At 36.3% G+C, this 13,343-nt stretch overlaps 2 protein-coding genes across 2 annotated transcripts in view; one reads left to right on the forward strand and one right to left on the reverse strand.

Annotated features, from left to right (window-relative positions):
• LOC118750000 (hemicentin-1-like) overlaps positions 1 to 2,582 on the reverse strand; it is a 5,407-nt gene extending 2,825 nt beyond the window's left edge. The window contains exons 1-2 of the mRNA XM_036484740.1: positions 2,342 to 2,582; positions 1,875 to 2,085 (exon numbers count right to left, since the gene is read on the reverse strand). Coding sequence (XP_036340633.1) covers positions 1,875 to 2,085; positions 2,342 to 2,566 — 436 coding nt within the window. The 5' untranslated portion in view covers positions 2,567 to 2,582. The remainder of the gene's footprint in view (positions 1 to 1,874; positions 2,086 to 2,341) is intronic.
• Positions 1 to 13,343, forward strand: part of LOC118736528 (hemicentin-1-like) — a 187,109-nt gene that overhangs the window by 170,168 nt on the left and 3,598 nt on the right. The gene's annotated exons all lie outside the window — the stretch shown is intronic.

The raw sequence follows: 13,343 nt of genomic DNA on the forward strand, positions 1-13,343 counted from the left end.
CTTGTGCATACTCTTGTAAATATAGGGTGCTTGGTACAATTCCTACATACATATTCAAATAGCTATCATTAATGGCGGCCGCTGTGGCCGAGTTTTTTTGGGGAGCGTACTACTCCATAGAACCTGGGTTCGATCCCTGGTCCGAGCAACATATAAAATAGAAAAAAGTGTTTCAAAACATTTATTTAGTCTAGAAAGAGAGTCCCAATTAGTAGGGGTTTTGAAACTGCATGTGTAGAAAGAAGTACATTTTGAAACTATTGATTATACTATATTAACCTTCAGTTGTCTATCTGTTCGTCGAGGCTATTTGTCCCAAATTTGCAATTTTAATAAATTTAGTTTACTAAAGAAAAATCAAAAGAAACTCTTATTCCCAGTTATAATTTTTATTTATCCCATTTCCAAATATGGTAGTTTGTAAACTCAAAAAAGGTTGATTTTCTTGTCTTTTTTAAATGCGATTTGAATATTTCCTAATTTCCTTTTTAATACAAAACAAAAACTTTTTTTGCTATTTTTCACAACCGTAAGTTATTTACTCTGGGTTCTCACACACGAATGCTACGTTGTTGTGTGACAACTTGTAAGATTGGTAGAGCAGGCAGATTGTCTCAAACATGCCGGAATTATACCAGGTGAAATAATTAGAGCGAGAAGACAGATTTTGACATTGCCTTATATGAAAAATTGCCTTTAAAATTTTACTATAAGGCAGCCGAATACCACAAAATGAACAGAGAATGCTGCCTCATTACTTTACCGGTTTACTGCGCCATGGTCTCATACGGCATAGCAAGTCTGTGTCAGAGAACGTCACTATATTCGTTGACAGGCAGGCGGCATTGAAAAATTTGGCTGCAGGGCGGTAAAGTCGAAAGCAGTTCGGAAATGTCCTGCTACGCTGGCTTCAGGTCAAAGCCTGTATTACCTGGGTTCCTGTACGAAATAGTCAATGAGATATTTTGCTAGACACGGCTCGGAAATGCAAATTAGCGAAGCTGATAACCCCTTACTGCCACCGATTTCTTTTCTGCTTAGGGGATCGATGAATAATACCACTGCCCTAACTAATGACCTCTGCATCAATCGGGACCACTGTGAAATCTCAAGATACTTGTGGTCGGGTGTCAATAAGAGTCGTACTGAGGAACTATTAACACTAAACAAATCTGCAGTAATGGCCCTTACCAATGCTTTATCGATGGCGTATACCAAAAAGCTCCCTCTACTTAAGTTGTCGGGATGATGATGAAAAGGAAGTTCTCCAGAAAATGCGTCTCAAGCATTTGCGATCACGCTTTTTTAATATCTTATGCGACATAGCGGAGGTAAACATATCGTACACGCACGGCTTCATTCGGGATCGTAAATGGTTTGGCATACCCTGTACTGACAGTGTGGATTAATTTCGGTCAGAAAGATATGCCTTCTCCTAGCACTAACAGAGAGCATTCACAATGGGAAAATCGGCCTCCGAGTGGACGTAAGAGTCATTCATATGCGACTGCCTGACCTTGCTTAACCTATGATTGGCCTCAAGCAAACCAACACAAACACTGTACTCGAAAATTTTCATAATTTTATTTCCTACATAATGTGAAAAGGAAGATCACGAAAGTGAACTGATTTTAGTGAGTTTCTAATCATCAATCTAAAGATCATTAATATGCTTAAAAATGCGCAAAAAGTAATTTTTCTTGTTCAAAAGTCCGAAAGCTTTCAAATATGAATGTATATTGTTTAATGGAACGCTTAAAGCAAAACTCCTTCCACGTTCATTGAAAAGGGAATACAAATGCACCTTTTTCGAGAGTCTAACCAGCACAATATTTTACATAACTTTAAGGTTCTTTGTGTACCCGTCTACTCACCTAAAGCGTTCAGCTCGAAGGCCTGACTAATTTTCGGCTCCGACGAAACTTGGCATTCATACACATCAGAGTCTCGCAGCTGCACAGATGCAATTTTCAACGACCACTCAACGGAGTCTTCACAATGCAAAGCCTCAAAGCGCTGGTCGTTCGTGTAGGTCATCACGCCGATGGTCAGGATGTGTAAGTCACGTTGACGTATCCAAGTGACCTGCAGTAAATGACAAACGAATTGTGCGTGCGGGAAAGACAAACAAAAACAAAGCATCAAAAACAACATCAACGGCAACAACAAAAGGCAGAGTGAATAGCTGGAAAATAGGTTAACACAGCAGGATGGAAGTTAATTAGCCTGCAGGTAGAGCATCAGGCGAGAAAATGAGAAAATTATAATTGCGGTGAGTTGGAGAAGGAGCTGCGAGGTAGTGGGTGAAGCGACAAACTTCAGCTGGATATGGAAAACTTACTGCGCGATCCCCCAAATTTCGTACACGACAATGTAATTTTGCAGTCCGTCCGACAGCAACGACAACACTTCTCTGCGTGGAGTTCTCAAAGTAGGGTGCCGGCGTCGGTGGCGAAACAGCTTTCTTGTTTAGCTTTTTGGCAGATCTCTGCAGCTGCTGGCGATGTGCGTATTCGTGTTGCTGCTTCTTTGTGAAAATTTTGTGCAGCAGCTCATCGTTCTCCATCCATGTCGGTTGAGGTGCTGAAAAGGAAATAAGAAAAGTAGTAAAAATATATAACATAAATTATGAGGCAGTTCAAATTTTATTAGCGAAATGAGGCGACGTAAAATTTTCTGCTTTCTGTTTGAAGTAGCAATAAATGCTAATGCTGGCGGAAATATGCCTCAATACAAATACATAATTCTATTTAACGCCTTTTGAGCGCCACATCCCAGCACAGATCCGCTCATGCGCCAGCCAGCAACTTTTGTGCCTATTTATTATGTCATCGAACGGCAACGCCTCGTTTGCATGGCATTAGGCGGCAATAAAATTTTATTCGCAAAATGTGGCGCAGTGTCATTACGCAGAAACACGTATGAGAGTGTGTGTGTGTGTGCGTGTGGCGGCCTAAGTTCAGTGCACTACTTACCAACTTTTTTTATACGTATATCGGACTTTTATTGTTTTGCCTAGCAATGAATATCATTAAGCGCCAAAGTAACCACAAACGCTGGAGGAAAAGTGGAATACAATTTAAGCAAAATCGAAGGACAAGCCGCAAATGATGGCTTAGTAAGCTTCTCAGCAGATCGCTTTTGTATGTAAATCTTAATTTATATTCACACCAAAATGGGCACGCCTTAAAGTATGCCACAATAGTTTTCTAGTTCAAATGTCCTTGCAAAGAAGGAGCAACAAGAAGAGCCGAGGAAGAGGAGCAAAGGGCCATGGAATGAATGAAATCACAATTGTCACAAAACCAGCAATAAATGGCACAACAACAACACCAATCAAAGTTTGCAGATGAAATCAACGAAAATTCAATGAATAATTTTCGCTTTCGAAAAACGCCCAACCCAATAAAACTAAATAAATACGAGTATCTAACTACAACAAAAAAATAAAATAAATGTAGCGACGACATTGTTTTTGAAAAGTTTCGATGTCATTTGCCAGCTGGTAGTGCCCGGCGGCGCTTTCCGCACTCAATTGTTTTATTTTTATGTGCTGCCAGTTGTTTTCCACTTTTACTTTCCTTTTCTACTTTTACCTCTTCCTTCCGCTTGGCCCCCGCAGCAGCTCGTATGCCACTTTGCCTATGTGTTTTTTTTGTTTTTTGTTTCTATGTTGTCTCGACTGCTACTAATAAACACAGTCGCCCATACTCCGATATATATATATATATATATATATTTGTAATCAGCAAGTGGATGGCAAAAGTAGGAAAATGCGCTATTTAGAGCAGCCGCAAGGGATAGCGGTTAACAGGCAACTGAAAGGCGCTGACAGTTGTCGTTTCGAGGTGGTCCCGCTTATATTGGCAGTGCAAGGATTTATCTACATATTTACTTGACGGCACATTTATATTAAATTATATTTACATATTTTCAGGTACCAACACGTATGTATGTATGTATGAGTACAAATCGATGGTCTGAAATATCGCACACAACTTTTCAAACTCTAAAAAATATGTGATAAAAAATCCTGGTAGCACTACGAGAATGCAAAAACCCTTCAAAGTACGTTCGAAAATTTTTTTGCTATCCGGAAATATGTACTTAAAAAGATTTTCCAAAAATCAACGCGATTTTCCAGCAACTGAAAACTTGCACTTTGTTAAAGCAAAGTTCTAATAAAAAAATTTCAGAACAAAATAAACTTTGCATAATTTCTGTTAAATAATAAGCTCTACTTTTATGAAAAAAAACAACATTTTTCTATTGAGCTCGAGGCCGTTTTCTAATGAAAATTTATTGTGGAAAAGCAACAATAATTTGAAAAAATTGTAGAAGTGATAGCTATTTTGGAAATCACCACATTTCCTCATCAGACTTCCTCAGCGAGATTCGAACCGATGACCCCAGCTGACTCAGCCAGTTGCCCAGGCACTGTGCTTAGTTCGCCTTATAAACTGTTGTTGCTTTTTTCACTTTTTTCATGATCGTAGTCGGCGATCAAGCGCAGCTATTCCAGTGCCCCGAAATAGCTATCAATTCTACCATTTTTTCAAATAGTTGTTGCTTTTCCACAATAGTTTTTCATTAAAAAACGGCCTGAAGTTCAATAAAAAATTGTTGAATATAATTGTTATAAGGCCATAAAAAATTACGACGATATTAATTTGTCCGACAATAGTACTCATTGTATTTACGCTTTTGTAATACATAAAGAAAAATAAAAATAATAGATCCAGCCCTGCAAAAGCGCTAAATGCTATCTTCAATTTAATTCCTATTAATCTCACCTGAAAGAAGTGGCTATGAAATCGGCAATCAGACTCAGAGGATCAGGCCTTTGTGGGACTAGGCAATTCGGACATGGGTTGATCATAAATCAAATGCAATTAAGTAGGACGACAGCCTGAATGGCAGGCAATTTGTACTTCAGCTGTAATATGCAAGTTCTATTTCCGTCCAAAAGGGAGTAGAGAAGGGACCGAGTGGCCGACCCACAGGCGATCTCTCTATACATCAACGGATCCAAGATGAATTGCAGTGTGGGGCCGGGAGTCTACTCCGAGGAACTCGGCGTTGCTCTGTCTCTGCGATTTTTAAATGACACAAGCATCTTCTAAGCGGTAGTTCTATGGATTGTACAACCCCTTAAATTCCTAAGCAACCGTTAACATAACTTAAACCTTGCTGCTTTTTTATCGGTAACTATAAAGTTAGTTTTTCGCAATAGGCAGCTAGTAAAACCTCTATATCTATGACACAAATAAATTGTACACCCTAAATATCTAACCTCAGCCAAAGTCCTACAGTTTTGTAATATTTTTATGCATTTTAAATTTTTTTCTGTTTCATGCTTAAACTATTACTATTTCGCCAAAGTTCATCTTTTTCTGGCAATAATATATTTTTTTTATTTGCTTTTAGTTGCCTAAAAGTGAGAGGAATTTTTAGTTACTTCTGTTATCGAGTCAGAGAAATCTGGGATGGATTCTTTGTCATCATAGCCAGATAGTTAAATGGTTAATTCAAAATGGAAGCTCTGTCTTACTAAAATATTTTAAGAAACTCACATTTGCATAAAAACCTATGCACATCCGCTTTGTAAATTCGAAGCTAACTATTTCCTCTTTCGCCTTTACATATACATACATATGCACGTATATAGTTCGGTGCACAAATTATAGCCTATTTATGTACTTAACTATGCATATATGTACACGAGACACTTGTATACATATTTACGATATTATCATAAAAGAAAGATGAAATCCTACTTCATCATGATAACAAAATCCACTTTGAGGCTGAGCTAATGTTTTAACTAAACCAAAATTTCCATATTTCATTAAGTAAACTAGAAAATTAGAGTAGATGCTCTTAGTTATCAACACACACACATTAGAATGCATGCAAACGTATTTATACGCTGGGAAGTGAAGCAAGAGCCAAAATGCAGCCATCGAATATGTATTAGATATGTATGTGTGTATATGCTTACTCTAATCAAATCAAAATTCAAGTAGTAAGTAGTATATTAGCGTGGGCCGAAAATTCGCTCCTTTAGAATTTTGATTGGTAATAGCAAAAATATGATTTATAATGCTTTAAAAAAAACTGTGTGAAATTTGGATTTTTTTGGTCATTATCCTAGGCTCGCCCAAATCCATCAAAGTTCAATATGCTCAAAAAATAAAAATTACTAAATAAATAAATAAATAAATTTTTTTAATAAAATTGCATTAATCTTCGAAAGTATTAGTCCTACACAATTTGGTATATGGACCTTTTTTTGTAGAGAATGGAAGTTAGCTAGGAAAACAATTTTTTTAGTACTAGAAATTTGATGGACGAAAAAAGCGGATTTTCGGCGCACACTAATGCATATGAATACACATTAGAGAGGCGAAGCATCAGATGCATTAATGATGAAAATAATAACGTTGGGTAAGGTTAGTGCAGATTTTGAGTTTCAAGCAACTGAAGCAACTGTATTTAATATGGTTTAGAGAGACGTGTGGGATAAGCCTGCAACTACATACATACATACAAGCTTTAAAGCGAGGAAAGTTGTGAAGAAAAAGAACTCCGTAAATCTATGAGTAGGTATAAAACTTAATAATGATATATTGGCTTTCACTCTTTTCCTAAGTGTCGGGCCCGAACTCGCCTCCACTTTGTGGTGTGGTCTGGATGTAATAAGACAAATTATGGGAGCTAGAATTTTACGCTGCCTCCATATGTAACAAAAGAATTTTTTACTCATTTAGAACTTTCGCCCATTAATTTTAGAATTTATCAGACTTTCAAAATTTAAAATAGCTAAATTTTCTAACAAAATGAAATGAAATATTCATTGAATTTTCCACAACACTAAAAACACCAGCCACAACCATGCCCGACTGCCTTTCAAAACCAGTTAGCTACCAAAAATATTGAATATTTACCATTCAGACATTCAGATAAGCGGATAAAATGCGTGACATTGCACAAGGCATACGTTTCAGTGCCAAAAACAGTGAAGCCAAGCCGTGTCCAGTGTCCAGTTCATTGCAGGTCAGACAAAGTAGCTGAATAAATAACGGACAGAGTCAGGAAGGCACAGCGCATTTGGTTATCAATATAAGTATGTACATATGTATGTGTGCGAGTATGCACGGATTTCCCTGTTGTATTGCACGTTGCAGTGATTCCAAATAGTAACAAAAAGAAGCGCATCGCATATGGCAACTAACCAGACGCCATGCACCGTTGGCAACAAAATGAATAGCAAACACTTATGTATGTATGTGCGTAGATATGTGTTTATGTGTGCCGATGAACGCTAAAATAAATTCAGGTGCGGAAAATATGTGTGTATGTATGTACATATGTATGTATACATAGAGGTTCATGTACTGCAAGTGTAGCACTGCCAACATTGCCGCCATGAAAAACTGACATTATTAATGTTGCATACCATTAGGCGCGAATAAGGCTTTTACGTGTAGGTATTCATGGAAAACACGCCGAATAGAAAGATGTAATGAATGTATTCCACACGTGGCCGAAGACTACGCACCATTCGGAGCGTCGAATTAAGTTTAAGTCAGCGTAGAAATCATTTCTCTGGATGCGGTACTAGTTTTCGCTATGTTACCCTGCCAGTCTTTATGACGCCTACCGTGAGGACATGTGTAGTTAACACACCTGCATATTATAAAATCCGTTATGTTAGAGTATTTACATATGAGGCCATGAGAGCCAAAGGAGCCTGTCTATAAAAAAAAATTTGAGAATATGAGAAAGAATTATTTATAAATTGATAATTACGTTATTTTACGGTAAAGCTAATTGCACCTACGTAATACTACCATATTATATTAAATGAAAACTAAAGGGGCGTGCCTCTGGCTATATCCGGTTGGATTCTATGTAGAATTTAAATTTAGTTGTACCTCAATTTTGTTTATGCTTCCTAAAGGAACATACTTGCGGCAAACTTCCCATTTCACACCATTTTAAGCAACATGCAACTACTTAGTCTGTTGTTAAAATTTTTCCAAGTCTTATCCCTTGACGCTTGTTGCTTCAAAGTGGTGAAATGTAACGCGAAAATCGATTTTACGGTACGGCGAGCAATCACATGCCTACAAATATGTACAAGCAAATGCTCCCACACATACATACGTACTTATGTTCTGTGTAGTTTTGTATATTCCCCACTGAATAAAGTCATTTCGGTTGTTGCTGGTCGACCATATTTCAAGCGTCAAAGAGGTCAGTGGAACACACCGAGAGACGCGAGTGCGCGTACAGCGAACGGTTAGGTGAACGAGCAGGAAGGCAAGGTAGATAAATGAATGTAAGCATAGGCAAATGTGGCGAGACAGCAAAATGGCTCAGCTTTAAAAGGTCAAAATTTCAATTGGTACTTGTACATACATACACACAATTTAAGTACCTTCGACGCAAAGCGACTGTTAACTGACAAGCTAAAATTTTAGATTTTTGTTTGTATTCTCACTTTTTTACTTTAACAGCCGGTTTCACTAGCAATTTAAATGGAAAACGATTTTTTATTTTTTGTCGATTTCCAAATAAAATTCAAAAAATTAAAATAATTTTTCACTTAATTCCTTGTATACATATTTTATTTCCTTCTTTGTTTTGAATTTTCTAAAATTCTAATTCTAAAATAGGCATAATTTCTTGACATTTACATGTAAGCCATACACTTTTGATAATTTTAAAACTGAATATTGTAAGTATTTGCTACTTTAAAAAAAAATTTTATATAAAACTATGGCACTGAAGACAGTTTTTTAAAGTGGATATCAATCTTGTATCTAACCAAAACCTTCAGAGATAAAATTAACGTACATAGTTTTCTACCTGACTCTTTGCTGGTCCGGAAAAAGTTGCTTTATTGAATTTTGTATGCTGCTTAAAATCCATTTGTTTTTGAAATGTCTGCACTTATAAGGAACTTTACTTTTAGTTCAGTATTCATAGAGTTTACCTACAAATTTCCCAAATCGACACATACATACATATGTACATATGTACGTATGTATATGTAAGCATCTATAGGTTTCCGTTGGTTTGCTTCTTAAGTCATACAAGAAATACCGAAAAATAATGCAAAAAAAATTGCAAAGCCACAAAGTCTATTTTCCTTTATCAGTGAAAAGGCGAAATTAATTTTCAAATCAAAGTTGAAAACCGCTCCGCCTCAAGCACCCACAGTTTCCTGTCGCCTGGTTTCCCTTGGCGTATGATTAATGGTTGAAGGTTGTTGCCATAAACTTTTTTGATAGTAGGCGATTTATTTATTACCAGCGAAACTGCAAGTTCGAGCAAATTTTACTTTTTTCTTCTTTATAATTAAAGTTGCTCCAGTTTATTTTGAATACAATCGTATATGTATGCAAATATCCGCACATACCTAAATATGTACATGGTTGTACCTAAATTTGTATTCTGACGACTTTTACCAAGAAAGTGTTTACAAATCTTGGGGTATTAAGTTTTTAAATTAAAGCAGAGTGACAAAAACGTGGAAGCTCACTCTCTACTGCCTTGAGTTTAAAACTTTTTTCTGGCTAGCATATGTACATACTTATTCTTTAGTCTACAATTTAGGTAATTGTAGATCATTTATTTATCGCATTTTCACCTCTACATATAGACTTCTGTTAAAAAAAATAAATATAGCTCACACTAACAACACACCGGTTGTCTACCCTCGAAAATATCCGCTACCCATTGTACAAAAAGGAGAAAATATCAAAGTAAAATAATTGCTGACTGCTCTGAGAGAGCGCAAAAAGGAAAAGCAAGCCTTTATCGGCAAAGAAATTCCTGTATTCACCACACAAAACCACATGGCTCCGCCATTTCATTTGCGGTTGGCTGCCTCAAATGCCTTATTGGCATCAACTTGGCTTTTATTCCAGATTCGCAGCTCCTATGAAACTTAATTTCTTGCCTTCCTTCGCTCGTTTTGCGTCTGTAGAACCAAGAGTTATGGCGAATAAGCGATTACAATAAAAATGTGCACACGAATGCACTTACATATACATAAATTTATACGTGCGAGTATGTATATATATGTACATATGTATATTTGCGCTGGGTAGCTGCTATTTAATTGCAATTGCATTTGGTCGTTCTTTGGTCAGTTGGTTTTTCATTGGAATTGTATTTATTACAGTGATTTCATTCACTGCATTGCCGCCACACCGACTTGACCATAGTGAATGCCGCTATAAGAAACGGATAATGCACTCAAAGGCGCTCACAAAAAGTGCTACTCAAAGCAATTGCTCCCTAAAGGCAATAAAAGTGTCTGAAGAAAAGTACGCGATGTTTTACCTACATAAGTGGGTGGCGGAGATTCGGAAAGCGCTTTTAATATACTTTTTTTTTTTTTGATTTTTGCTACATTCGCAAGTGCGAAACGCCTTTTGTGATCGCTACTGTTGACCGGTAATTAAAAGTGGTTTATTCCTTTGTATGAAATCCTTCCACTTCTCTTCTGAAAAGGCGATTTTAAAGCGAATTGAAGTAACTGCTTACTTTGTGGCCAGTCACCTTTTACGTTCAAGGGCCTTAGCGCACAAGAGTATTGCCAAATTATGCCTTATTGCATATATAGAGCATATTATGGCAATTTTTAACAGCTTATGCATATATATGTATGTATATATATCATGCTATTAAAAACAAGCAAAGGACAGGATTTAGTCATGCACGTATACAAATGGAAATCAGCAACTATAGTGATAAAGATCAAAGGCAAATGACTCAAAACAATAGCAAAGTGTAGTAAGTGTGTATGAATATCTGAACTTAAGTATACCACAAAGATGTAGGAATACAAGCTTTTGGACGAAAACATCCTTTGCATAAAATGTAAACAGTAAACCATAGATCGATCTTCCATTTAGTATTGATATACGGTAGATTTTTTTTACAGAAAAAATGACATATGCCTACACAAATTTTTTGAAAGCCATTTTATATATATACAATATCGCTTCTTAGTCCAAATCTGAAGATTTTTGAAGTTAACGGATGGGAGATGTTTCTCTTAAATTCCCAATATTTTTGCAAATCTTTTTCATTCAATATACATAGTTATGTTTTTATGTAAAAAATGTTATGAGCCAATACCAACACAGTCGCTCTGAATTAGAACTAGAAAGAGGCAGTATGTTGCACACTCAAACATAATAATATAGGCATTTTAACACACAAAGGCACAGCTTTTAGCACATCATAAAACGCTAAACTGATGCTCGCATGCGAATAGAAGCAGAAAGCAGGAAAAAAAAGCATACCAACGCAACGCACATTATGCTATTAAGTCACTAACAATATTATCCTCGTTTTCCTTGCAGCACTTCTCTCTGCTAATAGTCTTGCTTCATTTGGTTCCCTACATAGCAAGTTATAAACGCGTTAGCGATAAGATTAAATACGAAAATGAAATGGAGTGTTAGACAAATGGTGGGTATGCGAGTACACAAGTATGTGGCACAGGTCACCATGGCGTGTTCGTACGCAGAAAGAAAAGAGTAAGGATGTAAGCTATAATTGGATGTTGATATAGTTATCATAATACGAGTACATACATTCATATGTGTTGCTTCATAAAACCATACAAATCTTACCCGATACTATCAATTGGTTAGCAAGGATTAGGGCACATTTGCTTTTCGCGCTTCCATATGGGAGAATATTTTACAAATCGTGCGGAATTGAAACAAAAAATGTAAATTTTCTAAAAGACACTAACATCTTTTTAATACATACTATTTTTTATTACTTTAATAATATTTTTTTTATGTTCATATATTATTAAATTTTTTAAAATTTCTCGGAAATTTAGTCGACACTTCTATCGCGAATTATTAAAAAAAATTCAGAAATTCGTACTACAGGCTTTGGCAAACTTAGTCATGGAGCGATACGCATTTCAACAAAGCGAAAAAGTGGGCCAAATGATGATGCCGATTTTACAAAAAAGAAAAATCATCATAAGCGATGAGTTATGTTTTCACCTAAACAGTAAGCAAAACTGCACGCGCTGTAAAAAAAAAAATATGCACTCAAAACGAGTCACTGTTTGATGTGCTTTTTGTGATTTGTACGAGGAGGTTTTCGCGGTCACTAGTTACGTATCCGCTGTCAGAAATGCAAAATTCAAAATGGTGGATCCAGTATAGCGTCTGGTAAATTTCGAGTTTTTAATTAGATTTCTTAGACAGATTTGGGTATGCAGTCTTATAGCACACTCAATTTCAGTGTCACAAAGTGCAAGTTGGAAATGAATAGCTAGGACTTACCGCTGATTTTTGAAAAAATTTTTTGATTGACGGGGTCAGTTACGAAGTGTATCCGATGATAAGAGGAAAATGACTAACCTCATCAACAAAAAAAAAAAAAAAACAAAAAATAAACCATATCTAAGTCCCAGATACTTTAAACTTGCACTTTTTTATACTAAGATTAAAGGGGCAAGAAAACTGCGTACTCAAAATCTTTCTGCAAAATGTAATAAAAAATCTCGAAACTTGTCCATACAGGCGCAGCGTATTAAAAAAAAAAAAGGGCATTACAATTTCTGAGGCACATTAAAGCAGCTGAATTTTATTTTATTCAGTAGCTAATACTTTTCTTCGTAACCCCCAATAGGCTTAAAGGCAGCATCCTTAACAACTCAAATTTTGTGAAGAAAAAAAAAATACTATTATATTTCTATTTCTAAAAAAATGTGTTACAGTGTCGATATTCACAAATTTTTTTGCGTATTTTATAAGCCTTTAAGCGTAGATTTCACTTTGTTTTGTTGGATTTCCCTTACCCAAAATACTTTTACACGCTTATAACTTTCTCCTTTAAATTGTTGTGCTGGGGCAAAGACCACATTCCGACTGAAAATATAGAGGGACTTGGGCTACAGGCCGTAACTGCGAACGGTTTTTGCTTCTTTGACAATCGTTTTAGCCAACTTAATGATGAAAAAGTGTTAACTGAGAACTTTTCTTTTTTAATTTTGGCTAATTTGGCTTTTGTGTTTCGGCCGCACAGTGGGACGGTGTCATTTGCGCAGCAAACAATGGCCTCATTGCATAGTGAATTATGAAGACAAAAAAGATGTACAACTTGAAAAATAATGACCCATATGTAATAAATCGACACGCGAGTACAAATTATTTATAGACCTTAACATATCACCGTCTCGCGCTTGTTTGCATGTGCTCACTTTTTTTTGTTTGCTGCTTAATGCGGCTTTTGCATGTTAATATTTACTAGTGTTCGCCCAGCGGTTGAAATTCAACCGATAAAATTAAGGA

This window comes from Rhagoletis pomonella, unplaced genomic scaffold (genome assembly GCF_013731165.1).
Source record: "Rhagoletis pomonella isolate Grant_MI unplaced genomic scaffold, Rhpom_1.0 Rhpom_scaffold_00001, whole genome shotgun sequence".
NCBI classification, from domain to species: Eukaryota; Metazoa; Arthropoda; class Insecta; order Diptera; family Tephritidae; genus Rhagoletis; species Rhagoletis pomonella.